At 45.6% G+C, this 27,726-nt stretch overlaps 1 protein-coding gene across 5 annotated transcripts; it reads left to right on the forward strand.

The window, feature by feature from the left end:
• The first annotated feature begins 424 nt into the window (after positions 1-424).
• Positions 425-27,520, forward strand: TRAF3IP2 (TRAF3 interacting protein 2). 5 transcript variants are annotated; one of them, XM_080388192.1, is made up of 10 exons: positions 425-630; positions 8,020-8,098; positions 8,333-9,088; positions 12,187-12,376; positions 14,643-14,818; positions 16,255-16,343; positions 18,125-18,193; positions 20,536-20,652; positions 21,820-21,894; positions 26,919-27,520. In XM_080388192.1, exons 2-10 carry the CDS (start codon positions 8,083-8,085, stop codon positions 27,063-27,065), a joined length of 1,635 nt encoding a protein of 544 aa, XP_080244318.1. In that variant the 5' UTR covers positions 425-630; positions 8,020-8,082; the 3' UTR covers positions 27,066-27,520. The 5 variants fall into 5 exon arrangements, 4 of the variants coding, with proteins under 4 accessions (XP_080244318.1, XP_080244319.1, XP_080244317.1 ...); XM_080388193.1 differs by lacking the exon at positions 425-630 and adding an exon at positions 1,165-7,857; XR_013928273.1 differs by lacking the exons at positions 425-630; positions 26,919-27,520 and adding an exon at positions 21,638-21,724 and having other exon boundaries at positions 1,165-9,088.
• Positions 27,521-27,726: the final 206 nt, after the last annotated feature.

The raw sequence follows: 27,726 nt of genomic DNA on the forward strand, positions 1-27,726 counted from the left end.
AAACCAAACGAGGAATCCTTTTTTTTTGTTGTTCTTTACATAGTTCTTACACACATCATGTGATTGTCTTCAGTAGTCTGAATCACAGTTGGTTTAACATTTGGCACTGACAGTAAGCGACCGAGGACTAAAAGCAAAGGATGCATTTCCCGGCGAGGCGCACCATTTAGGGATCACACCGCGCTTCCCCTGCAGCTGTTTACAGGCTGCCTGCACGGAGGGACCGACCCGCACGCAGGCACTTCCAGAGTTTTAAGCTTCGAAGCGTCACTCCCCCACGGAGGCTCTCACGCCGCCGCCGAGCCGTGCCGTGCCGTGCCCTGCCGAGCCGAGCCGTGCCGTGCCGTGCCGTGCCGTGCCGAGCCGAGCCGTGTCGTGCCGTGCCGAGCCGAGCCGAGCCGAGCCGAGCCGAGCCGAGCCGTCCCTCTTCCACTTCCTGCTGCAGAGCCAGTTCTGCCGCTTACCTGGGAGAGGCAGGGAGGGTGTCGTAAAAGGAAGGGAAAACAGCCCCCGCCCGCCGGCTGGCTGGGGAAGGAGAGCCGGGCACGCCAGAGCGGCTGGGCGCGCCGAGGCACGGCAGCCCTCCTGCTTTCCTCGGCCAGCGCAGCATAAGCCTCCCTCGCCCACAAGGTAAGAAGTGTCGGAGGTGCTGCCTTTCTCGGGCCCTCTCCGCGATTAGCTGTTGACCCACTTCTGGCTCTCAGTGGTTTGGTTCCCCCCCTCCCCCCCTCAAATTCTCTCGCTTTCTCCCCCTCTCTCATGTAACGATAGCCTGACTTTCACAGACGGTTACAACATGTTTCAGCCATTTCACTGCAGTTTTGTTGTTTGTTTGTTTGTTGTTTTTTTAAAAATCTGGAGGGGTCTGGGGTAAACAGTGGGAATGGACACGCCTGGTGTCGAAATGTTGTCTTGCCTATTTGCGTAGCTGCCTGGCAATGCCCCGAGCCAGGCCTGGTCCCGCTCCCGCCCTGCATGGCTGTGCAAGCTCAAGCGCTTTGTTAGCCAAGGGCTTGGCTCTGCTCCTCTGCTCTGCGCTTCCCTCCTCTTCTCCCCTCACCCCTTCTCCCCTCTCCTCTTCTCCCCTCTTCTCCCCTCCCCTCTCCTCCCCTCGCCCCTCCTCTCCTCTCCGGCTGCCCTCAGGCTGCGTAGGACAGGTCCGGTCCGCAGACCTCGTGAGAGGTGGCTGGAAAGCATGAAGAAAACAAGATCGTAGATCCCTTTTGCACTGTCCTCCATGGCATTGGTATGGAAAGAGTGGGGGCAAGCTAGTAGTATTTCTTTTTAATTAGGGTACAATCAACCATATAGAACCCTCTCCCATTTCACACAGTAACTGTCTCAGGATCTGGGTTTTGTAGCCCTAGCACCGGCTGGGCAATGGGAACGGCAAATCTGGGCTTACTGATCCTCGACTGCCACCGGCGACCACCAGTCCACAAATTCCCATTTCTTGCAAGCCCTGGGTATGCTCAAGGCCTCTCCTGGCTGCGTCCGTGTGGTCTCGGGCAGGCATTGATGACCTGCCACCATTGGACAGGGCTGTGAGCCCCACAGTAGGTGACACTGGAGGCAGGGGTGCACGGGGCACAGGTGGCAGGTGCCCTGGCAACAGTTTGCCAGTGCCACCAGGTGCCGGCGAGCATCTGCAGGTTGTGCTGCTGCCTGCGATGGCTGTCAGCCTCTGAGGTCAGGTTTGCTCTTGCTGAGCACTGGCAGTGTCTTAAGCCTGCTGCTGTTTTGTTTCTTTTTGTTTTTTTTTTTAATGGGGTTGCATTTTCTTTTTGTCTTTCTAAGGCGGGAAACAAGGGATGTGCAATTATGGTGTTTGTGTCTGTCAGTGCCCTCCACTCCCAGCAGTGGCTTTTGAAATTTGGCAGAGGGTACACATTTCTGCACATTTCATGAAAGCAAGCGAGCTAGGCTGTTCTCATGCCAGCTGACGGAGATGAGTCGGGTTCCCCAGGCGTCCCCATGCCCTCCCACCACCCACGCACCCCACAGCCTTCACGCTGTGGAGCAGGGAGAGCAGTTAGGGACAAGGGATACGTCAGCTCCACGAAATACTGGAGGGTCTCCCTTATTAGGAACCAGAGGCTCCAACATAAGGCACAAAGCGAAAGCAGGCTGGGGAGATTTATGCCTCTTGGGGTGGTCCCCCCATCAACCCCGCTCAGCTAGCCACTATTTTGTGCCAGGATTTTTAGGTGTCCCGGGGCCACGGGACATCCCAGTTTGGCAGTTACTCAGTGCCTATGGGAGTTTTATCATCATCAGAAATGGGTAGGAAGTAATTTCTGGAAAACGTATTTTTAAGGATACCTGAGATCATTGCAGACATTTGCATATTTCACAAATATTAGACAACTAGCAGGGAATGTTGCCTGTATATGAGATGCCTGTCTGGATCCTGCTTGAGGGTGTGGCACTTCTAGTTTCTTATTACTTATTGCCTAGCATTCCTATTACATGCATATCAAAGTCTACACTAAAGAGGCAAAAAAATATCAGGTCTATACTGGCCTTTGCACCATGGATTACCCAGTGAAACATTAGTGCTGCAAAAGGGAATGTGGTATTTGCCATGCAGGGAGGGTTGGAAGTATGTTCTCCTCTTCTTTCCTATACATGAGTATGTATGTAGACTTTCATGCCGTGGCTGCAGAAAATATGCAAGAGCAACCTTATAGTCAGTGTGGAAGAGGATTGTTGTTTTCATGCTCTTTTTCTACTTCTTCCAGAAGTCATAAAAATAAACATTACTTGTCCTAGAGGGCTTAAAATCTGGGCTAGGAACGTGACACATTGCCTTAGTCTTCACTGTGGAGGGTATCCAGGGCAGAGGGTAAGCGTCCGTGATGACAGCAGCCAAAATCCTTTATGGTGAAGTGTGAAACTCTGGAGCTTGGATTTCCTTCACTGTGTTTATTTAGGTTATAGACCCAAAACAGTTCCCACATTTGCACTTGCTCTTCCTAAAAGGATTTGTCTCTGGGTTTTTTTTGAGGAAAGTTGTGTCTAGTGTTTTTGCAGAGAAAGCTGCACTTAAGACAAGTGTACTTACACACCTATGCTTATCTGACCCCATGGCAACATCATTTGTTGCAATCTCAACGTGTGCATCCTCATGGCAGCTTGCAAATTCTGTATCCACTTAACTCCCATCCTGCAGATTGGTATCAGCAGCACCAGGGAGCTTAAAATATTCAGCCGAAGTACATAGGAATTATTTGGAAATCAAGAAATTCCTGTCCATCCCCCCTCCTTATGATCTCAGCTTTGCCTTAATCTATACCCATACCATTTCAGAAATGCGATGACTGATAAATAAAAAACCCTTCCCCTGTGTGTTGTGTACCAAGGAAGGTGAGGTTTATTTCTCAGTCTAATATTTTCTTTTTTAACAATGCAGACAAATGTAACTTGATTAAAAGAGCAAACATATTTTCCCCTCCCCAGAAGTGACGAGGAGTGCAGCTGTGCTTGTGTTGCAGAGTGTCTCTTCTGTTTCTTCACGACAGAAGTTTTTTAATCAAAAGCAGATATAGATGGTTAGTGGGTGTTTTGGGACAGCGCATCCTGACAAGTCTTTGTGCTGGGAAACAGATGAAATACCTGATGGATTTTGCAATCAGCTGCAAGAAAACTGCACAGATGAGCCTGAGCCCAACACCCTGCCTCTCCCTGGCCAGCCCCTTGCCTCTGTTGGATATTTTTTAGTTTAGGCCTTGATTCAAACTTGGGTGCTCAGGCCCATCTCTACCAACCTGCAGAAGAATTTATTCCCCGTCGTTTATGCTCTCCCTGCAGCTTCCCAGGGGTGACCATTGCCAGCAGCAGCCAGCCGTGAGCAGGAGGGCCGGGCAGTATCCCTCCTGGCTCTCTGGCGGGAGCAGTGGAAGAACGTCACCAGGTGTAGAAAGTGCCTCAAGGGAACTCAGATGTGGTTTCTTGCCAGGAGCGTGGGTCACCGAGCACCCACCCAGGAAGGTTATTTGCTAAATTAATGCACGTTGCAGAACTGGGTATATTAGCAGGGGAAGGAAGAGAAGGAGAAAGGGTGGTTTATAGAGCTCCCTCAACATTTGTGAGAGCAGTCCAGGCCTGGTTACTCTGTCCCTTTAGAAAGGGCCTCTTCACTTTATTACAAGCAGGAATATGTGCAACAGCTCCAGCTGGTTATCAGTAATCTCCTGCATAGTCATAGGTGCAGGGGGGATATTAAATTCTCAAAGCTTTCTGGCAATATCATGATCTGACTTGAAGCTGCAGTGTCTTTGGAAGTAAGATTGGGCACGATCTACGCTCTCCAGCTGTCTCCGTGCCAGAAAAGGGATCAGGCTACAAGGCTCTGAGGGTATTTCAATATGCTGAAGCATTCCTTTGCCCTAATTCTTCGATACGGGAGATCTAAGCAAGTGATTTTTCTGTCCTATGCATAACTACACTTGCAGGATAAGCTAACTGGAAAAGTCAAAGGAAACATAATGAAACTCCGCAGAACAAAGCAACATAAAATACCGGGATAATGGAGTCAGTGTTGGGTCTTCTTCCAAAAGCCAAGGATCTTCAGCAGAGCAGAGGCAACATCCTGAAGCACTGCTGTTGGAGGAGGATGTTTCTGAATCATCTGTGTGATTTCCAGCATCGTGGGGATTTCTCTTGGGAATTCCCATCCACATACCATTGCCAGCATTGCTCAAAAAGTGTTCGGTGTGTCCTGGGTTTAATTTATCCTTGGGGCCATCTCTATAGACAGAGCTCTGCTGTTGTAACAGTTTCTCTCTCCAGCCAGAGCTACTGAGGGAGGAGGATGAAGTCACTTTTCCTCCTTTTTAATGATGTGTCTGTTTTAACACCAAAGCCCTCAGCCCCTGGGTGCCTCCTACTTCGGCCCTGTGGGAGCAGGGGCTGTGTGTGGGTATCAAAGCTCCGCTTGCGCTGCTCTGCTATCCTTCAGCAGGGTCTAAGCAAAAACATATTTTAAAAAACTAGAAGCTTTTGCAGGTAGAAACACAAGTGGTGGAATCAAGTGTCTCTTCTGTCTGACTAAAATATTTTTACTTAGATATTTGGAGTAATTTTCATAATGTTTAGCTCATGTTACACAGGAACAAAATAAGGCTGTCATTTAAATACTAAGTTGATTTGAGAGAGAGAAGCATTTATCCTTTCTGGCATCTAAACTAATAGGAAAGACAATTTTAAACTATTCTGAAGTAAGCCATTTGAAGAGTTTGGTAGCTCATCATTCGCAGTAGTTTAATGGAGTCTTAATGTCCCTCCTCCAAAAGGCAGAGTAAATAGCAAACTTGAAGAAAACAAATCTGAATTTTTTTCTGCCCGTGTTGTGCCTTTAGGTTCACACAGTCTGTGCATGATCCGTTTCAGATAGCCAGATGTTAGCAATGGAACTAAAAAAAAAGACCAAAAACTTTAGTAAGTAGTAACTTTTCAATCCCATCTGACACCCAATCCAAAACCGACTGAAGTCAATAGATTCCTATTTACTTCACCAAGCTCTGGACTGAGTTCTTGATTTCTCCACAGAAATCTGTTCTTCTTGTCAAGGCACTAAACCAAAGGCTGTTGGATATAGATAATCTGAATTCAAAGTGGTTTCTAGCATTTTGATCTGGCTACTTCAGACACCATCAAAGAAGCATCTTAGTGTATGAGATGTCACAAATTTGTGAAAAGCCACATTTGGATGTTTACTAAGGATTACATCTAGTGGGAGGGATGCTCAGACAATGCACATAGCTGAAGAGGTGGAGCTGTACCCCGGTACCCCGCAGCTGAGCTTGTGCTTTGTGAACACCAGGGTGAATTTTGCACAAGGAACCACTCCACTGGAGATGCTTGGTGGGTGGAGTAAAGAGTTTGCAATGTGATTTGTGCTGCTCAAGTGTGTCACTCAGCTTACAAGCAATTGCACAGATACACACAAGCTGAAGCATGTCTGAGCAGGCCCTTTGAGGCCCAGTGATCCAAGGGTCAGGTTTACAAAGCTGTTGAGATGAGCAGAAGGCAGATGTCTTGCAGGGAGTTTGACACCTAACCTTCACAGGTGCTTCTCTTAAGTCTGGCAAGGGACCACTCGGCAGCTTTACACCCTGATTCATGTAAATCTGACTTGGCGCTTTACTGTCCTGATGAGTCACCACCACAGGACTATCAACGTTTAAACTGCCACCTGACCAAAGGTCCTAGGTAAAGGACATTTTGACACCGCTGCACAGGACAGTGCAACACAAGTCCCTGTCACAGTCCTGTGCTGATTATGAGAGTTGGAGGTTTTCCCTTTCCCATCACATCAGTTTTGACTGTCAGAGAACCGTGACTCGGCAAGCAGGGCCAGTTAGTGATGTGGTGCAGAGGAAATGGATGCAAACCACAGGGAGAGATGTGTGATGGTGCTGAGCTGACCGTCAGGATTTCAAGCCTGGGTGCTTGTATGGGAAGGAGCTGGTTTGGCATCAGACCCAGCGCTGTCACGCAGGGGGCTGCAGTTGTCAGAGCAGCAGCATGTTCACTGTGCTGGTGCAACTAATAGCTGCTCTAAGGACTTGCCTACATGGGAAAATTTACCAGCGTAATTATCCCACTGTAATTATCCCAGGATAACTCTCCCTGTGGATGTGCTTACTGTGACATAGGATATGTATGAATATATGGTAAATCTTCTGTCTAGATGGATTTCAAGTTACACAGAGGAGTAATACTTACATTGTAGCCCAGCAGCAAAGCACCATTTTTATCCTACTTCCCAGCAAATGTTACACCCAGAACTTTCTATGGCAGAGGTACTTCCAGGGGGAAGTACATGCCATTTGATCTGATCAGCTTGAATGTAAAGCCTCACTCTTGCCCTGTATCACAGGGCACACCATTTGCTTTTACAGAACCACCGTGGGAGCCAGGGTAAAGGTTGGGACACTGCCTTATACCTCTCTCTGATCTTGTTCAACTGTTTTTAGTACTGTGGTCATTTGAATAAGTTCTTCATTTAACCTTTCTGTTCAAGCTGCTGTGACCAAAGTTGGGACAAATCCTTGGATCGCTAAAAATGCTTCAAACATGTTGTGATTTTGACTTTCTTTACCAGCCTTTCAAGCCAGATTCTGTTGCCCACTATTGTCACTCTCATTGCTTGAGTGCTTAGTCCATTCCTCTCTGGTAACTCTCATACTTGGGATTTTAGCTTCCCCAGTGTGATAGATGGGGAAATGATGAGCACCAAGCTTGTTTCTCTGTGCTCCATGGTGACAGATAAAAGTTGCTGGGAGCAAGCTAATCTGCACCCCTGTATAAGAGGGCTGCACGTCCTGAAGCCCACTCAGCATTGACCCATCGCCGCTGCTGTCCCTCTGAGTGAAGGTGGAGCAGAGGCGTTCATCATCAGGGATCGCTTGGCTGGACCAGATATACTGATAGCACCCCCAAAGGGAAGTGATAATTTTGTTGTTTGGGCCCAAGCCAGTTCCAAAGGAAGGCAAAAAAATCCAAACAGTAACTAACATATCTAAATTGTCTTTTAATTTTCAATAATCTGAAATAACAACAACTATGTGATAATAGGCTGGATAAGTGGTTTGATAAAATAAGCATCAACACTTGGAAACAAGCTTTGGAGTTGAAATTACTCAGCTAAGTGTGTGGTGAAGTTTAGATGCGAGGCATCAGTGTGAAGCTATTATTAGAAGGTCCAGAGTAAAATAATTGCAAGTGATTGTATCACCTGGAATATGCCAGAGCCAAACCTCCAGACCTAAACAGCCTGCTCTTTTTACAGGTGCAGAAATTATCACTGAGAGTGTCTATGTGCTTTTCCCCCCTCCAGCCTCAGCAGGAACAGTAAGTTCCAAAAATCCCATAAAAGCATCTGTTTTGCACAATGAGATTTCCAGAACTCTTAACTGGTATTTCTTTTCCAGTGTCTGAGATAGAGTTATTTTAGGATTATTGCCTGTGTGAAACTGTACCGTGTTCACAAGAGTCCTTTCTCTTGTTTTTCAGTTTGCTGGAAAATCCTGGCCTTGCAGTAAGGCAGGTGACTCTCGTTTTCTACAAAACTTGGAAATGGCCTCTGTGTCAGGTTAGTCCAAAGTAGAACTCTGTGCTAGTTACACTCCAGCTAACCCTCTACTTTCTTGCCTTGCCAAAATTCAGCCAGATATTTCTTGCTGTTTTCTGCCTCTCTTTTCGAAAAACATAAAAATATAAAGAATACGTAATGCTCTTCAGTATTCCAGCTCACAGTCATTGAGTGATGACTGGCAACAAGCATTTGTCTGTATGGCTGTCCGTCTACAGTGTTTCTTCTTTTCAGGCACTTCTGTGGGTCGAAGCATACCCGTCGAAGTGGATGAATCTATGCCATGGTCCCCATTTCCTGAACATGTCTTGGAAGAGGCTTTGCAGCCTTCTGGAGAAGACGTGGAGGACAAGGAGTCCCAGAGACTGTGTGCTGTTCAAACACCTCAGCCTGTGGCCGATGCACCATGCCTCTGCAGCGTACCAGCACATCATCAGTCAGCACCATCTGTGGAGCCGGACAGCAGCTTGTGGTCAAAATATACCGATCCTGGTGGAGACGGACGCTTCTGTTCCCCCAGTGAATCAATAGCTGGAGTGGTTCCCTCAAAGATGCATCTTGCAGCTAAGGACAAACCAGGCATGCAGCCAAGATCACAGCTTTCAGCTGACACTGGGCACAACTCCAGTAAATCAGAGCAGAGCTTGTCTGATGCTCCCAAGGACTCACTGGAGGAGAGCAGCCAAGGGAGTTCACGGTCACAGCAACCCTCAGGAAACAGACCTCCAGCAGAGCTGGGAACTGTCGACACAGGGTACAACTCCCAGTCACAAGATGTCATGGGTATCAAGCACCTGGAACCCCCCTTGCCACTGGTGTCCATGCTGAACCCCCAGGACCTCCCAGGACCGCTGATCTCCAGAGAGTTTTTTGCAGCTGAGCATCAGCAGTGCCCGATGTGCCAGCACTTGCCCCATCCCAACACCTCCTCGCAAGCCCATGGCTGCTTTGGGCATCGTTGCCCAGCAGAGCAGTACCCCCAGGGGCCATGTGAGTAGTACCACCCACCCCACGAGAGGTTTTTCGGGTGTATCACAGCCATCATTCACCAGACTGGTGTTTTCCTACTGTACTTAATGGCAATGCATGACATGCAATTGTTAACCTTTGTAAACATCTATTTGCAGTCCACTTTGTGTTTCCAGATTGTTGGGTTATGTGGCTGGACTCCCTGATGCAGAACCTCCGAGCCAGATAAAAAGTTAAAGAGGTCACAGTTACTCCTCAAATGAAGGCTAATGATTTTTCCTAGAAACTAGCCTTTGTCGGTCACGCTCAGCATACACAGCATTCTCCCTGCTGTTATTTCATATTCTAGTCATTTCCTTCCTCCTTGCATCAGTCATTCAGCAGCATCCTATACTGGCTTAATTCCTGTTGCTTTCATAGATTTCCTTGCTCCCACTTGGATTGCCGAAGTTGAGATTTTTCTGCCAGAATCAGGATGGGAGTTTACCCTTGATGTCTGTAGATAGTATCTCCTAGCGTTATGACCAAACTCACCCATGTGTGTTATTTCTACGTGAAAAGAGCATGACATCCATCATCTTCATTTTTTTCTGTTGTCAGCTGAAATGAAAGCTCATTACTTAAAATGGAGCCCTCTCAGCTGCTGGTGATTGTATCACGGAGCACTGATGTGACTCTGTCAATATGGGTGTTTTGGCTCTTGGAGACTACGACGCAGTTTACAGCCTGCTATTAATTAGTATTCCTTTTCAGTGTCTGAGATTTTTATCTGTTATAAAGTGAGCTTTGAACATTCAACAGCAATATCATTGTTTTAATATAATTTATATTACATTAGACTCATGAGACCCCAGCCCATTTTGGGCTGGCTTTGTAATAAAAAGCTCTAGGCCTGTTCTGATAACCCTTTCTTTTTTAACCTTCTGTTGACTCCACAGCATTTATATTGCATCTATTTAAGGAGTTTTTGTCATTCCAGCAATGTGCTACAATTTGGTATATGAAACAGCGAGGGTATCAGAGCCTCTGTTTTCACCTCTGATCTTGGGACTTTGGAAGGGAGAAGGGGTTACAGACGGACTTCTGTCAGTGTCTACAGCTGAACATTTGCAAAACATCCTCTGCTTTTCTTTTCATACCTTCTCCTTTCAGTTCAGCTTTAAGCAGACAAAGAGCTGGCTGCACAACACCCCTCACTATTTTCCTCCATTTACCTCCTCCGCACGCGGGCATCGTGAGAAGCAGGACATTCACTGAATGAGGCCATTTTGTTTTAAAGCTGGAACTCTGAAGAGCTTTCTTTAGAAAAATCACTACTGTTTCAACCATATCCAGAGGGCAAAAAGAATAAAATAAACTCAGATGGCTGGAGCAGATTTGGTCAGGACCAAGAAGCTGGCAACTGTGCTCCTGTTTCTCGCATGCTCAGTACGGTGTAAATCACCTACTGACAGCTCCTTGCGTTTCAGATAATTGTTGGGCAGTGGCAACCCACAACAAAGCTTTGCAGTTCATGGGTTGCAACACGCCTCTCCTGGGGAACAGCAATTGTGCCTGTAGGCTTTAAGCTGGCTCTGGACACCTGCTATGTGTCTGCTTCTGAAGTCAAAGAAATCCTCCCAACGATGCTATGTGCCCAGGGACCATTAGATTTTTATATGTGAGAGCTGTTGGTGTGTGCAGGCATGCACACTTGGCCACACCACGCTTCTGAATGGCAGTGGTTGCATCCACTAAAACACTGTATTATCAGGGAGATCCAAAGGAAGTTGGTGAAACGTTGGCCTAAAAACCTGTAAACCAAGCTGAATCTCCCAGACCCCTGCCACCTTCCCTAAATCTGGTCGTGAGGAACCCATGAGAAGATTGTATTTACTTCCAATTTTGTTCTCCCAGCCTCTTTCACCCTGTCCTGTTGCAAATAGTTAAAAGAAGGAGACGGAAAATCTCCTAAAACAATCTCAATAAATACAGCATTGCCAGCTCAAAATTCCATCAGGAATCTCTTTGCAGTTGTGGAGCTGGTGTTTTTTTATTAAAATATTGGCTCCTGGATTTGGTCTATTTAATCAAAGCTTTGTTTTCTTTCTTTTTTTTTTTCCTCCTACCCTTTAAAAAACTGTAGTCCTCATGGCTGCTAGGAAAAGGAAAGCATGACCCCAAAATCACTAAAAGGATTTAAAAAAACAGTTTAGGGAGGGGAGGGGGGGGGGGAAAGAGAGCTTGAGTACTGCAGCTTTCAGAGCCAGCTCATAACACCATAATCATGCAGCACTAATAAGCCCTGCCAGGCTGGACTTTGATCTGCGCACAGAAGCTTGAAAGTGCGCAGAGCTGTTGCCTAATGAAAACTGCAAGCAGAAAGAGAGAGACACACACACACACACACAAATTAGTTTTCCCCGTTTGGGAAACAAACAGCTTACATTGCTTTCTCTTTCAGTTATGCCAACAGTTCCACTGTACGCTAGTTATTAAGCAGCATTATGTGTGCGTGGCCAACAGTAAGGCTTTTCAGAATTACTTGAGCAAAATTGTCACTTTGGGCTTCGCCTGCAGCCTCCTGGATGGCAACAGGAGCAGCAGCATAGCCTTAAAAGGTCACTTAGGCAGAAAATTCATACAGGGTGAAGTAACAAACCAAGAGATTATTTTTTCTCTTTTCATTTACAATAATCACAGTCTGTTTAGCCTTAGTGTTGCAAACTGGTTTGTTCCAGGATTTTGCATCTGCTTTCATGAGAACGTTGGGATGATTCATTTTCGCAAGTTATTGCCAAAAATAAATTTAAAAAAAAAAATCCCAACCAAAAAACACTGAGGCATGGTAAGTGCAGGGACAAAGCAGCCCTGAATGTTTAACTGTCAGTTGTCCCAACAGCCCAGCCCAGAGCAGGGATCTGAACCTTGCCATATGTGAATGGGAAATACGAAACTTCAGACTGTAAAACATTCCTTAATCTGGCGTCTTTCAGACCGAGATACCTGCAAGTGCCTCCAAACTGCTCAGTTTCCTGAGACATGAAAGAGGATGTGCCTGGAAAGGAATAAACACAAACTGAGGCAAAAATGTATTGGCTGAGATTAGAGTTGCTGCCTTTATTTTCTCACCCTCCCAGATGGCCGAGCTCCGTACCAACATTTTGCACATACATCGCAACCACTTCCTCCTGTTCCTGGACCTTGCATGAGAGTTATCCGCCCGATCCAGCAAGTCATCCCAAATTACTCAAACCTTCGTGCTCCCAAGGGCACTGGAGACCGACCACCCCAGAGGACGTGCTCCTCCCCTGGTCCTCCTCGATTCCCGTAAGTACGCCTCGTGGGGTGGGGGTGGGGGGTGGGTTGTGTGCAGTGGAAACTCCTCTAATCTGATTTTATGGGCTTTCAACCAGTCGTTCTGAAGCCTTGTAATGTTAGCATGCCCAGGCTGCAAGGGTACATGCCAGACGCTCGGTAGTTTTCTTTTTTTGCTATTTTACACCCATCAGGGGCCTGACCTTACCCTAGAGAACTTCAAAGCAGGATACCTGATATGTTGTTACAGCGCAGGCTGAAATGTAGACATTAAGGAAGACAAATGCTTGAAGGTTAAAGGGATGAGGGCTGAAAAATATCTCAGTTGAAACCTTAGAGCTCTCCTGCTGGAGAGCAGAGGTCAATTCGGCGGCTTACTGCAGTCTTCAGCTTCACGCTGTACCAGCCTGGGACGCCTCTGTCATTGGCTTCCAGCAATTTCCTTCTTATCTCTTCTGTAGTGCAGAGAAAAAGGGAGAAAATCTTGTCCATTGCCGATACATTTTTACATTGCAGTTTGCAGCCTTTTCTATGATTTTTCATGTAGTAATAAAATACCACATGTCTACCCACGTTTCATCCAGGGCTTTTTGACAGGTCTTCAAATATTAATTTACTAGGCCTTATATCTCCCTCCTTGTAAATATGTCATTAACAGATGGGAAATACTATCCATGCGGAGTTTTCTCCAGGCTCAGCTACCTGAAGCCAAATTGAAACTTCAGGTATTAAGGACATTTGAAATCAGACTGGTTTTATTTGTGCCACAATACTTTTAGAGGTTCTAAACTTACAGGCATGCGTGTTTGAAAATGTCCGCTTGCGTGCCGTGGTCTTGGCAGAAAACTGGGAGAATAGGCGGGCAAAAGAGGGTGGACGACTGAAGTATCGCCCTGCTCTGGCCTCTGAAAAGTTAGGGGCTGTGACAGAAAAGTGACAGCAAGATAAGGCAGTACCTGCAGCAGAGATAATTGCACTGAAAGGTTTGTATGAAATTGTAAAAATACTGAGGAATAGTGGGTATCCTCTGCAGTAGTAAAATTTTAAAACAAACTCCTAATTTTTGGCGCATCTGTTAGATAAGGTGAAGTTTTGGAAAGACGTGTGATTTAGCCACAGGGTAGCCTTTTGTGGCTGTTGGTGAGGTACGTGTTGCTTTTCTCAGTACTTTCTTCTGCTAGAAGAAATCAGAATATGCGAGGTCTGTCCTGCGGCTGCATAGCTGGTGTTTGCATGCTGATTCCAGGAACGGCAGTTATATGTTGGTAATATTTGCCTATAGAGTATTTTGTAACAAAAACCATCTGTACCAAAATGAATAAACCAAATCTTAATGTGACAACAGAAAACATGCTGTGACCAGCCTGTCATCATTCATTTAAGGAAGGCAAAGAAAAAAAAGAGAGTGGGCTTGATTGACTAAACATCACTGCTCTGTGGGAAAAAGCTCTCAGAGAAACCTAACACTCATCCAACAGATTCAACCCAGCGGATTTGAAGCACACCTCATGTAAAAATCTCTGCGAGATTCCCCTTTCTATTAACTTAAACTGTGAAGCCAAAGTGTAGTAGGACAAGAACTGCTAAGCTTCCTAAAATCATCCCTTTCTCACTGTTTGTTGTAATGGAGAAGATGTTAGGCAAGGTTAATGCAGGTCTGGAGAAGAGATCCCTGACATGAGAAACCCTCGTTAGGTCTTCTGTTGCTGGTCAAGAAAATAACTTTGTTCCCTTTAGCAAAACACTGAGTTTTGTCCAAAACTGGAGACGCTCCAGGCTGTGCCAGAGCTGGAGGTGGAGTGCCCTTGTACCCTCATTTTTCCCAGTCCCCACCTTCTGCTGTGCCTCCTGTGCTGCACAGGACATCCTGGGAGGATCAGAGGTGCTATGAAGCATTGTTTAGATAATGGGAAGAGGTTCCCAAGTGCCACCCTGCTTCCGTACGTGCATAACAACATCCACAGACAGCATTATTTCTTGCATAGAAACAGCCTTTGCTTCTGCTAATTGCCAACTGAACAGCTTTCAGCTATGAAGTACGTTTACTTCCTGTAGCTAATGTTGCTTCTGCAATAAACGGCTTCTTGTGTAGACTGTCACCAAGGTATCCATTCAAAAGATCATGTAATAACTAGAGATGCAGAACCAAGCATTTCTACAAGAACTTTTCCCAGCTAGTACGCAGATAAAGTTCTTAATGTGTTATTAAAAAAAAAAAATCTGAATTTTGCCTGAAAAGAAATATTTTTTTTAAATCCTCATTTGCATTTCTTTATAGAAACCAGCTATACAACCAGCTACCTAATGGTCAGCTTCCCCCCAAGGCATGTGGCCAGGATGAAGCATGCTGTTGCCCTTCTGACAATTTTCCATGTCCAGCTGCCATCCCAAGACCTCTCAGTAACCCTGCAGCCAAGGGAACTCTGAGAACCAGCAATTTGCCGGAGGAGTTGCGTAAGTGGTTAGCAAATTTGTTCTGTGCAAGATTTTACAGCGCGGCCTGACAGCTTTAGGTGGGAAAGCTCCAGGGGGCAGAAGGCAGGGGGAACAACATTAAGACACAAAAGACAACAAGAAAAGAAAATACTGAGTGTCATCACATCTGTAGGGTGTGAGCATTTGTGTTTGGTGGGATAGAATCCCCTTGAATCCTGAAAACATAATTGTCATTAATTGCTTGTTATTTTGTTTACAAAAAACAAATACCGTTTAGATTGCTTTCATGACTTCTTGCTAAACAGGATGTCCCTTTGAGGCAGGAGGCACTGAAGCTTACAGTAAAAGACTAATAACAAACAAAGCCTTGGGGATAAAGTGTTTCTGCCTGTCCCAAACCAGACAAATATGTTGAGTCTTGACCTCAGTTTCTCCCTGACCTGGTGAGGGGAGAGGGCTTTGGGCCAGGAGCCCACAGTGAGGGCTGAGGGCAGCACAGACACTGGCTGAGGTGCTTCCCCTGCCACCAGCCCCTGAAACACCTTCACCCTTTAACTCTTACGGGAAAGTCAGGTTTCAGAAAACTGGCTTCCTTCTTAATGCCATGCTGGCTAGCAGGCAAGAACTACTGGCTACCATTGCTAAGAACCCTCCACATCTCTCCTGAGGTTTTGATTTTTCCTTTTTATTTTCATTTTGCATATCACCTTTCAAATCCAGAGAGTTGCATCTCACTGGCTTGTAGGAGTGAGTTATGACACCAGATACTGCTCTTGGATAGACCCTACTTTATCAGTTACTGCGTCCTAGATACAGAAATGACTGGATAAAATTGTGACATTCGTGATACACACAGCACAGAGCTGCGTTAGATTAGCCAGCTGGTTTACCCTGACCTGCAAGTCCATGATTGTTTAGTTAGTAAGAACACGCCTTCCATGATGGCAAGGACAGTTGAAGACATTGCGGTCATCAGCCAGCCATCCTGCCTGAACAGGAGGTTAATGCTGCTATAAGGTGAGGCAGTCTGGCACGCGTAAGGGCTCCTCCAGCTCGCAGTCAGATCAGTCAGGGCTGGGGGAAAGCCGTGATGGTTGCAGGTGGCACGAGCTCTGGGTGAGGGCCCGACCTCTTTGTGTGCCAAAGGGCTGGGGAAGGAGCAGCTTTGGCAGCAGGGCAGGGTGAGCAGCAGGGTGGTGTTACCCTCTGCGGCTTCCACAGGGGCACTGGCCAGCAGCAAGGCAGTAGGAGCTTAAATCAAGAGCAAGGTTTCTGTGTAGGGGATTGAGTTCAACACCAAGCCACTGTGCTAACTCTCATCTGTTTCATAAACAATTTGAAGGGGCGTAGGTAGGCAGAGCCCGCAGTGCAGGGAAAAGGAGGGCTCTGAAAGTCTCACCCTCCAAATGGTGTATTTCAATGCATCGCATATTCATGTGGACTCTCCCTCCTAGGCAAGGTCTTTATAACTTACTCGGTGGACACAGCGGTGGAGGTTATGAAATTTGTGAACTTCCTGCTTGTAAACGGATTTCAAACTGCTGTAAGTATTCCTTCCGGAGAAAATTACTTTCAACCAGGGGAGAAAAGAGAACATTTTCCAAAAAGCAGAGGCGATACACAGTCCATTTAAATGTTTTTCTGTTTTTCATCACATTTTGTAGGCTGAAAAAGATACAAACAGAATGAACTAGCCTTGGCTTTAAAAGGTGTAACTTAAATGATTTCCCTTTTCATTTGCTTGTATTTTAGCTGAATTTTATGCTTTCAAATGAGTTTTAATAATGACCCTGGAAAACTTATTTAGTGATGCTAGATACCAGAAGGGCAATAGTATGAGCTTTTGTGAGCTATTCCATTAACATTGTCTCATATTTGATCTGTAATATCAATATTAAAAAAGGTCAAATTTCATGTTCATCCCATCCCAGCTTTGGTTCTTCAGATGTGAATACCTTTCTGCTAAAAAATGATCTAAAGGCAGTGTATTTCACAAAGCTTAATGAAACAGCCCATCTCATGGTTTCATTTACTTTGTTACACTTTTAAAAGGGATTCTAAAACCACTGGTCTGAAAAGGTCTGTGTCCTACTGTCTAATCTCATAAGCCATCTAGATTTTCATTTAACTTCTCCTGAGTTTGCTTCATCATAACGGCCTTCTTTAAGGGAACCATCCACAGAGGCTGTAGGATTCGGCGTTCATCAAAATCTTGATTCATATTTTCTTATTTCAAGTGCATATGCTATCTGACCCCTCAACCTTCACTCTTTGGCTTCAATTCAGGAAAGCATTTAAGCAAGTGGTTGTCATTAAACTGAATGAGACTCAGTGGGGGGCTTTGCACATGCTTATTTATTTTCACGAATCAAAGATTTTTTCCAGAGACTGCAATTATACTTCTCTGCAGCGGTTCTGTACTATGACAAATTCATAAGAAAGTCCTGGGCGCCATAGAGGTGCAGAGTAGAAGGCTCATTAATAGCACTTTTGCTGGACAGGCAGTTCTTGGAGCCTCCTGCAGAATAATAAATATAGCAAAGTGGCCCCAAAGTAAGGAAGCAAATATATTCTCTACTTTCAAAAACGGGGGGGGGGGGGGGAAGACCGGAGAGCAGAACATGACTCTTCTATCAAAAGCCTGGAGAAGTTAATGCTTACTCCATTGATCACAGTCATTGATTGCCAGTTTCTGGGCTTATGAGTGTTCAGGGAAGTGAGGGGTGTTGGTCAGATTCAGTCTTACAAGGTGCTCCACCTGTCTGCTGTCACTGAAGTCTGGGTTACTGCATCCAGGATCAGTGACCTGGCTGACTTCCCACCACACACCCTGAAAATTTAGTTCACTATGAAGCTAAAACTTGACAGTATATACCTTTGCAGCCAGACAACAGTGGACATTTGCAGCCATAAAGAGGTGGGCAGCCATCCACCTTCATTAAGTGTTTAGAGTGGCAAAAAAGGCATTTTGTAAACATCGTATATCTCACTGTCAGTGGTTGCTCCTTGTTCCATTGAGCAAAAAAACCCTGGGAGCTGGGAGCTGGCAGCTGGCAGGGCAAGGTGGCTAGTCGAATGGCTGGCTGAGCAGGAGCCCAGCAGTGTGCTTGCAGCAGCCCCCCTCCACCTGCCTGGGGTGCCTGTCCAGCTCAGCTCTGGACCGCAGGGAAAGGGGAGAAGTTGTGTATGTACACGTTCCTTTCCTAAGGGCATTAGGCATGCATGTTGTTAGAAACTTGGGAAGAGAGCAGGCACGTTTTCAGTGACACCAAATGGGGAGGAAAGGTGAAAGGATGCTCACCACAGACTTTCATTCTCTTGCAGATTGATATATTTGAGGACACGGTACGAGGTATTGACATCATTAAGTGGATGGAGCGCTACCTAGGTGATGTATGTAAAGGCAATTTAACCTTGTTCATGGCAGAGGTGACCTGAGGAAAACGAGTGAAATATTCTGATAGCAACAGGAGCAGAATCAAAATACAAGACCCTGCTATCGTCTTCCCTGCCCCTACAGAAATGGCAGAAGCCTTGCAGGGAGAGCACAGGCGAATCTCAGTGACTGCTGTATCTTAGGGTCCCAGAGCTCTTTCGCTAAGAAATGAAGTGCTAATCCTGACATTCCTGCCAAATTCCAATGCTGGCTGTTACAATCAGCCTCAAGCTGTCATTGGACAAGTTCCTCCGTCTAATTTTTAACTAGTGTTTTTTAGCTATGCTTGGTTAAAATGTTATCTGTATTTCAGCCCAGGTTGCATAGCAGTGGCTAAGTTCATTCTGCTTCTCACCTGTAGTTTTTACATTGCTATCCAAAACAGTGAAGGGTTCTGGGTAAGCCATCCTATATGTAAACTGGAAATTGGTGTTCTGTTAGTCGAATGATAGATTTCCTCTCATCACTTTGTTTCTATGTAAGCAGTAAAACAGAGATTTATGTTGCTGCCAGTGCAGTCCCCCACAGCAAAAACTTCCTCTGAAGTTCAGCTGAGCAGTGAGTGCACATCTCTTTTAGGATCAAGCCAAGTGGTCTCATTATACCAGCACAGCTGGACACAAACTGGTGATTCTGTCACTCAACACATTCCATCATGGGTTTGCTTCCTTTGATTCATGCCTTGCTGGGTAGCCACTGGGCCTCTGACTCACTCTAGGCAGATCTCCATGGTTTGGGAATAGGATGATAAAATGGTGGGCTCTCCCCAAGCTGAACAAGGAAGCTCAACCATCTGAGGCAGCACTACACGGGTTTCCTGAAGGCGTCCAGCAGGACACCTTAGCTCAAGCGCACTAATATGCAGTCATGGTACTACTGCATGCAGAGCCAGCTGGGTACCTCTGCTGTGGCAATGCAATTGTGCCTTTTGGGGCTGCCGTCAGGACAAATTAGGCTTGGGCTTACTATGTGTAATGGAGGTACTGAAACTAGAAGCCAGGGTGAATTTGCTTTTGCCGAGAACATCATTATCACCTAAAATACAAAGCGGTAGATCTCCTTTGAGACTCCCGCACAGTCAGCAGGGGAGATCAGTATGTGCAGAGAGCAATTCCCTGTCTCCATGTGAGGATCCTTCTCCGACTGCTCGCTCCAGAAATGTTTGTTTTTCTCCGTGGACTCCATGGACCATAGAAGCAGTTTCTAACTTCAAAACCCTTACACATGTGAGGAAGAAGGGACTGCTTGGACATAAGCAGGGGATGTCTGCAACTGGGCATGTGTCTGCAAACTCTCAACATCTGTAAGTGCTTACATGCACGTCAGGCACAAGCAAAAGTAATTCTGGAATATGTTGAGTCAGTGTAAGAGATAATGGCTTCTAACCATATCTGACCTTGTGGTGGGAAAAATTGCCTTGATATAGCGCAGAAGGAAGAAGTTAATTAGGTGCCAGGCTGACTGTAAGCCACAGACTTGGAAGCCTTATGCAGCCTAACATGGTGGGGATGAAAGACAGGTCCTAGGTAAACACAAGTAGGAGGTTTTTAGCTGCTGAGCCTCTTCACTGGCCCACCATTAAGGAGGAGGGACGTCTCCCAGATATGAAGGATGGTCCCTCTGTGGAAACCTGAGCTCAGTGGGGGCCTGGGATTAAACAGCTCATAGGCAGGATCCCAGCTGTCCCAGCAAGGCCAGGAGCATTGCCTTTGGCCCACTGCACCAAGGTGGCACAGAGCTGCTACGTACCCCTAATCTGCCCAGGCCATCCGCGACAGCCCACCTTTCTGCACAGTCACCTCTCCACACACTTTGCCACCAAGATGAGCAAGAAAAGTTGTCATTTCTGTTGCCAAAAGCCCTAGATGTAGCTTCCATAGGCAACTGCCTTTAATGGCTTTATGCAAAAAAAGCCATAGATGGTTAAATTAGATGCACTTTTACACAAGCTGTTGGAAAACATTTAGGTCTGAATTTGAAGATAAAACTTTTCTGTGTATGTACATAGACACTCTACACTGATAAAAAGTAGCTTTTTATTACAGGGATTCCAACTGTAAACTGGTAGCTGCTAATACATCTCTTGACATTTAGGTTTTCTATATTATGAGATCTCGAGAAATAATGAGGAGAACGAGTGTATGAGTTCTCCTGTATTTCCTGCCAGAATGAATGAGATCCTCTCGTGTTTGCCAAGAACATAAAGATCACTTAAAACACAAACTGGCAGATTTCCGATCTGCCTCTACCAAACACGCTGCGTTTCCCGATTTCATAAAAGTGCTTTTCTTCCTAACAGAAGACGGTGATGATAATCATAGCAATCAGTCCAAAATACAAACAGGATGTGGAAGGGGCTGAATCCCAGCTGGACAGGGATGAACACGGCTTACATACTAAATACATCCACAGGATGGTAAGCAAGGACATGCATTTGCTGTTTTACAAAGACAGTGTCTCTTCTTCTCAAAAGACAAATCTGTCTCCAAATGGCAGGTTCTTTGCTTTGTTTTCCCTAATCCCCGTAGTTAAACACCCCCCTTTGGAATTCATTAATCCTCCCTCTCATCAGCTCCGTATGCTCATTAACATCTGCTAAGAGGTTCAAGAAAGAAAAATCCTATTAAACATGCTCATCTTATTTCTCCATATTCTTTATTGTTCAATGTTTTTTCCCCTCCTTCACCTTCTTGAGCCCTTGTTGCCCTGTTGTATAGCCCTGAGCACAGTCTTACCTAACAGTGCCTGACCTTCCTCCCTAAAAACAGCCCCTATCACTTCAGCCATCTTCTGACTGGGGTCTTTTTTCAGGCAGCAGTAAAGGCGACTGAAAGGTGGAATTGCAAAGAGAAGGCCAGAGCTGCAGGGGCGGGCTCCTGGGGGGTGCAGGGTGGCGGGGGGACCAGTGGGGGTCACAGGTACATATCCCTGCAGTCTGTCACAGGATGGGCATCTAGGCCAGAAGAGCCCACAGAGCTGTGAAACTCATCCTTTCTCCCTCAGATCGCAGTTTGCTGCCTTTCTTACCCTACGATCCATCTGATTCCCCAGTTTGATCCTGCAGTCAAATTTCTCTGAAGCCATCCCCAACAGCAGTACTTTGATGTTCTTACCACCCCCGGGATGCCTGTGTCTAGGGACACAGGGGACAGGCTGAGTCCCAGCTCAGACACGGAGCTAGGACATGGGGAACAGGCTGGCCTAGGTCCTAGCTTGGACGCAGACCTGGCCTCTGGCTGAAATCTTTCACCCTGTTGGAGACTGAACAGGGCCCTTGGTCAAGTCAAGCTTCATTGGTTCTGGATGGGTTTCCTGGGATTGCAACTGCAGCTAAACCCACAATTACTTCACACTAAATGCTCAAGAAATGTTGACAGATCTTTCCTGTATCCCTTCTGTAGTAATGAAGAAACAGATAAAGGGGCCAAACAAAACGATACCAAGTCCAGCAGCAATAGATCACATCACATAACAGAAGAGCCGTTTAAGTAAGCAGCAAATGCTTTTACACCTAGGATTCAGATGCATGCAAAGAAAAATTAATGTGTCGTTACAATAAACCTGGCAATGTGTTCTTTTCTAGATGCAGATTGAGTTTATACAACAAGGAAGTATGAACTTCAGATTCATCCCTGTGCTTTTTCCAAATGCCAAAAAGGTAACATACAAATACCTATATATACTTCTCGCAATGATTAAGCACATACTATTTTGATCACAATGCACCAGATGAAATCTTAAAGCCTAAACCCTCAATTTCTTGGTTCTTAATATCCCACCAGTAATATTCCAAACCTACATTTCACATTAAAAGTTTATAGGTTTAGGTATATACAAATAAAAAACTTTTCATCCACAATATAAATCAGTGCAGAAATGTATTTCTGATGGTGAACATACAACTAAATCTCAAATTGTCTTGAGCATTGAAAGAATTTAAATGGAGAGAGACAATTTATACAGCAAGCATGCTTTTTAGATTAACCCTTTTATAATTCTGTCCAGATGTAATGCCGATGAGTGAGATGGGAGAGATTTATGACTGATATGAAGTGAGGATCTGGAAGAGGGTGGGTTGAGAATATAAAAATAAAGAGGATAATAAATACTAAAGTACTAGGCCATTGCTTGAACTTTGATGGGCCCATCAAAGACAAACTGTAAGGTTTTTTAGGACTTGCAATTTCATCTGCCCTCCTTATTGGCTTTGAAGATTCATTTGAGAATAAGTAATGCAACAGATTCCCATCTCTTCTTCCTCACTCTGAGAGAATCTCTTGGATTTCCACAAGGCCAGAAAAATTAAAAGGCTTCTGTTGTAGTTGAGAAATCACATTCTTCCCCAAATGTAGAATAGATGTATTGTAATCACGTCCACTTTTCACCGCTAAATGCTGTGTGCACTGTTGGGAGCTGTCATGTTACCCCTAGTACAGCTGCATTTTGGAAAAGTATGGGAAGATCCTGTACATTTCCTTGGGTGCCCAAATTTTGGAACGTGAATCAAAATTTAAACAATGCTATCAATGGTTGTAGGGCTGTGAGGTCCCTCTGCACTTCTGGATTTTAGTGTAACGAGGTTCTTTATTTAGGCACCAAGTTAATATAAACTCAGAAATTGGAAAATATGCCCCCGGGTTTGTAAAATACGTAAGGTCCTTTGGAATGAGTGGTACCTCTGGTATTTCATGTCATTCAGCTCCCTTCCTGAACGATCTGTCTGGTACTTGCCTTAAGTGTGAAAAGCTGGGAGACGGCACTGGTGGGAATTGGGCAGACCAAAGGCAGGGAACTGGTCAGCATTTTGAGTCAGTCCTTGCAGCTTGATCTGGGGGAAGGAGCAGGACTGCTCCTAACCTCGGGGGCTCCCCGGGTGCCTGCTGCGCGAACAGACCATACAGCCTGCAGCTGTCTGGCACCTTAAGGGTTGCAGAGAGAAGTGGCCCAGGAGGCACTATAGCTGCCCTTGGGCTTTGAGTCAGAACAATAAACTTAAGTTAATTTTGGCTGAACTTTATGTATCAGAAGACTAACTAGCATATAGCAGCATTTTTCTCAGACAGTCATCTATAAGGAATTTCCAGGGTTGGTTTATTCAGCTGCTCCTGTCAAAGCATCAGGCCCCCAGCAGCCTTCCTGCCCATCCTCTGCAGTCCACATCACCCTTCAGTTTTTTGAGGTGCCTTCCTCATCTAAATCATGCAGATCAGCATTTTCTATTGCCGTTAAGCTTTGCTCTTTTTCTCCATACACTTCTTTGATACATCATCTACCTTCATCTGACTAGTTACTGATAATGTAACTGAGGCTATCATGGGTGGAAGGAGAGCACCAGAGCCTGAATAAGTTGCGGTAATGAAGTCTGTGGGCAGTCATAGGAAGAGAGGTGTCTGAAAAATGCCACATATATGTACAATTGGATGATGTTAGCAGGCAAATTACTTTCATTTTGTCTTTTTTATACTGTCCTTTACATGTTCCAGTACTGCTGTAGCTGGCAGTGGAAAAAAGCAGGAAAGCAAGGTCTGGAAGGTTTCATCTGGGGATGTCGCTATTAGATGAGTTAATCTGATACGAATCGCATCATAAAGCACTGCTGGTATGTGAAAGTTAGTCAACCTCCAACAGGAAGGAATCTGTGTGATCCAAAGAGTGTTCATTAGGAAATTGAATAATGAGGGGAAAAAGCACAACACACAGTTAAGGTGGCATTTCCAGCTTCCCATTGTACACTGCTAAAGGGAACCCGGGTCTTGCTGGTTCAAGGTTTGCATCCAGCCAGTCCACAGAAATGTGTCCTCCTGCTCTGGTCACCGGATGCCCAAAGCATTAAGCTGTGATTGCCCCATGCTGGAGGCTCCCTCTGGCAGAGCAGAGGCAGCCGGAGGGGTGAGGTGGGCAGGGTCAGTGCCAGGGAAGCCAGGAGAGCTCAAGCCACGCTCCACTAACAGAGCCCTGAACGCACAGCGCTGCCCTCTGCACTGATACGCTCTGCCCTCTTCCTACCAGTTTGATCCTCAGATTTATGAAATACTCTCTCTGTGGCACAGAGAGAATTTCCTCTTGGCTTACAGATACACAGCCAAATAAAAAAACCCTAAAAGGGCAGTAACCATTTTTCCATTACTCCCACCTGCAATGACAGCCAGTGTCACGTGGCAAGGAAAAGCCCCCTCTCTCATTTTCTCTGTTCTCCTTCTGGATCAAAATAGCAGCTATATTTACCCCTTTATCCCTACTACACCTCCCTCAAGATAAAATTATTGCCAGAGCTGATTAGCGTGCAGGTGCTTTTTGCACTGAGTTCATTATGGAGGATATTAAATGAAATTGGCTGTAGGAGCACTTCGGGAAGAAAGGCACAGAGCTTGTCTCTCGATCTATAGTGCCTCTCTCATTATATCCCCACTTGCTGGTTTCTTACCTACTCTGCTATACATTTCTCACACTAATTTCTCTTTTCAAGCTTAACTAATGATTTCCCATGTGGACCTGTATCAAATGCTTTACTGAAGTCCAGACCAACTATGTCTGCTGCATTTCCTCCCTCCAAAAAACGCAGTTTCTTATCAAAGACAGAGAGAGGGCTCATTTGGCAAACCCTTGCTGTATTTCATTGCATTTTCTTCTATAGTTCTTAGCAAGATTTAATAAAGAAACAAATTTTATGTAATAAGGGTATGCACGTGCACACAAACATAGTTATCTATCTTTCTCCCAGTAATATTCAAATCTCTTGGCCAAGTTCAAACAGCTTTGTCAAAGGAATAAAGGTCACAAAGACTAAAATCCATTCCCATATCAAAATAGACTTGCAGGTGGAAGCAAACTCTTACTTACGCTGCCAGCAAAGGGAACGCTGTGGCATCTGACTCTTGTTGGGTAGTGAGGTGTCCGCCTGGAAGAGCAACATTTTAAAATCTCCGCTTTGGGGAGACGGTTGACCAAAGCCTATACTTTCTCAGCCACTGGAGAAACACAAAGGCCAAGCTTGATAGATACCTCTGCCACTCACCAAGCCACTTGTTCAGAAGCCTAGGTGAGGTCACACTAATGAGTCTGTAGGCTACCTCTGTGACTTCCCTCATTTCTTTTATACATAAATCGTACAGATCTAACAGAGTGTTTACATCAACTAACACAAACCACTTCCTGAGCAGTGCAAACGACGCAGCCTCATTCCTACAGCTGTACAGGCCAAGGAGAAAGACAGCCAGTTTGAGAGGCACGAGGCTTGGGAATGAAAGATTTGGACTGCAGCTAGGTTGTTTGCTGGCAGGCAGGATGTGCTGCCCATGCCAGGGCAGCCCCTGGCGAGGCACCAGAGATGTGGTTCATGCCAGGAGCTTTTTCCTCTGTCCTCTTGGAGCTAGCTCCACTGGCTTTACAGGGACTGTGGTGCTCCTAACGGGGGCCACCCTGGGAAAATACTGCCCTGCTAAACAGGAAGGCCAGGGAGCAAGTGCTGGATGTTTTGACTGCTGTTGTTTACCTGTTGTCTCACTTTGGCAGTGTTCTGGTGTCTCCAACAACAGTTCTCCAAAAAGAAATCTCCATCTCCACAGTGGACATGAGCTGGTTTTGGTCAAGGATCAATTTTTGACCCTCTTTAATTAGTGGTACGATAGTAGCCCCTCACCTGTACACATCTAGGCTGTCTGTATGGAAACCTCCCTGGGCTGTGGAGACATGGGAACATGAGGTCTGAGCAGGCTCCTCCCCGTCAGCCCGCTGTCTCTGTCCAGGGCCATGCTTCATTACGTTAAGGGGCACTAGCCAGCCCCTCCGAAAGGCTGCATCTTTCCCAGGACAAAAGGTGTAGAGGGATGCAGGCAGTGGGTTGATGGGCACCGATAACATGCAGCTGTGGCCTTGCCTCAGAGGCGGTGGGTTGATTGACATGGATGATGTGCAGGTGTAGCTCGTTCCTGCCAAGTGGTTAAATAGCCCTGAGGATGGTGGGAGAGGGGTTGGGTGGAGGAGGGGCAGCAGTGTGGTTTGGCCTCTGGAGGAAGGAGAAACAGTGTGGGCAGTAGAATCTGACTAATGGTAAAGCCTTGTTACAGCTTACTAGTTTGCTTGTGCTGTAACAGTAAAGGAGTGGTGGGGGTTTGACCCTGCTAACCTGGAGATGCATTAGCCTGTCCTCAAGCTCAGCATCGGCCTCATCCTCCTGCTCAGGAGGTGGCCAAAGGACACCACGCTTGGTGAAGAAAGGTGCAAGGGGATGGGGGGGAGGAGGCTACCAGGATGAGAAATGCTGCCCTGGGGTTCTGCTCTTTCCCTGCTGATTCTCATCTTGAGGTTGAATGTGCCATTTGGATCCTTCACCAGCTTTTCCCTGGTAGGGGCACTGAAATGTCTCCCTTCTCTTCTCAGTGTTTATTTTCATAAGCCTTTAGATGCCTGTCACTGAGCTCAGACTCCCTTTGAAAAGTGGTGAAATTAGCCAACGTGATGGCAGAAAAGAGAGAGAGACAGGCAAGCTGTGAGATCACACAAAGTTCATTTATTTAGGAACCCAAATACAATTCTGAAGCCAAGTTAAAATTTCTTGTTACAGGAAGTGCCTAGAACAGACAAAATGAAATCTTGCTTGGCAGGGTCTGATGGAATCTGCAGGTTCTGATACAGATTCAGGAGGATTTATGGGATTTCACTTTTTTTTTCCTTGTTTTTCAGGAACATGTGCCTACCTGGCTGCAAAACACTCACATTTATAACTGGCCAAAGAATAAGAAGAACATCCTTTTGCGGTTACTGAGGGAGGAGGAATACATTGCTCCTCCAATAGGACCTTTACCGACACTCCAGGTTGTGCCATTATGAACATTATTACTTAAAGTGCATGACAAGCAGTTGTTAAAGGGTTGTTCTTGGCAGCAAGCCAACGCTCTTCCAGATGGCTCCTTTTGGACAGAAGACATTCTTTCTGCTAAAGGAATTGGTTATCTTGGGTAACTCAGGCTCAGCTTGTTCTCTACCATGTCAAACATCTATTTCTGAAGCTGATGGGGCAGAACCCTTTTCGCTAGATTTTTTTAAATAAGCTGCAAATGGAAAGAATGCTCAGTTTTATTTTAACATCTGTTTTTTAACATAATCCTTTATTAGTTGATATAGCAAACAAATACCAGAAATAATGTTGCAGTAAGTGTAAAATTAAAATTACATCCTTTTTGCTCAGGGTTTCTTTAAAGATATTCCTGCCTTGTATAGCATTATCAAACAGTTAACTTGTATATACGCTGTTAAATATATTTGCCTTTTGTAAGGCAACCTTATATATTGCGTCAGCTTTTATTATTGCTGGGAACAACGGAGGAATGGTAACTGTTGGGTAACACAAGTTTCCCTTAGCCTGTCTTGCATAAAGACACTGTCTTCAATTAGAGGGCTCTCAGATCTGAAATGTCTGGAGTTCCATTTCCATACAACTCTGCCCCTAACACCTTCAGTGTGTTGCAGCAAAAGTCCACAAAAGGAGAGC

The sequence above is a fragment of the Falco punctatus genome (genome assembly GCF_963210335.1).
Source record: "Falco punctatus genome assembly, chromosome: 5".
NCBI lineage: Eukaryota > Metazoa > Chordata > Aves > Falconiformes > Falconidae > Falco > Falco punctatus.

Bases quoted from the DNA above. Each gene is read 5' to 3' on its own strand.
- TRAF3IP2 (XM_080388191.1), top strand. From the start codon at position 8,299: ATGGCTGTCCGTCTACAGTGTTTCTTCTTTTCAGGCACTTCTGTGGGT. The intron at 12,377-14,642 runs GTAAGTACGCCT...ATTTCTTTATAG, and splicing joins CCTGGTCCTCCTCGATTCCC to AAACCAGCTATACAACCAGC. The intron at 20,653-21,819 runs GTAAGCAAGGAC...GTTCTTTTCTAG, and splicing joins CTAAATACATCCACAGGATG to ATGCAGATTGAGTTTATACA.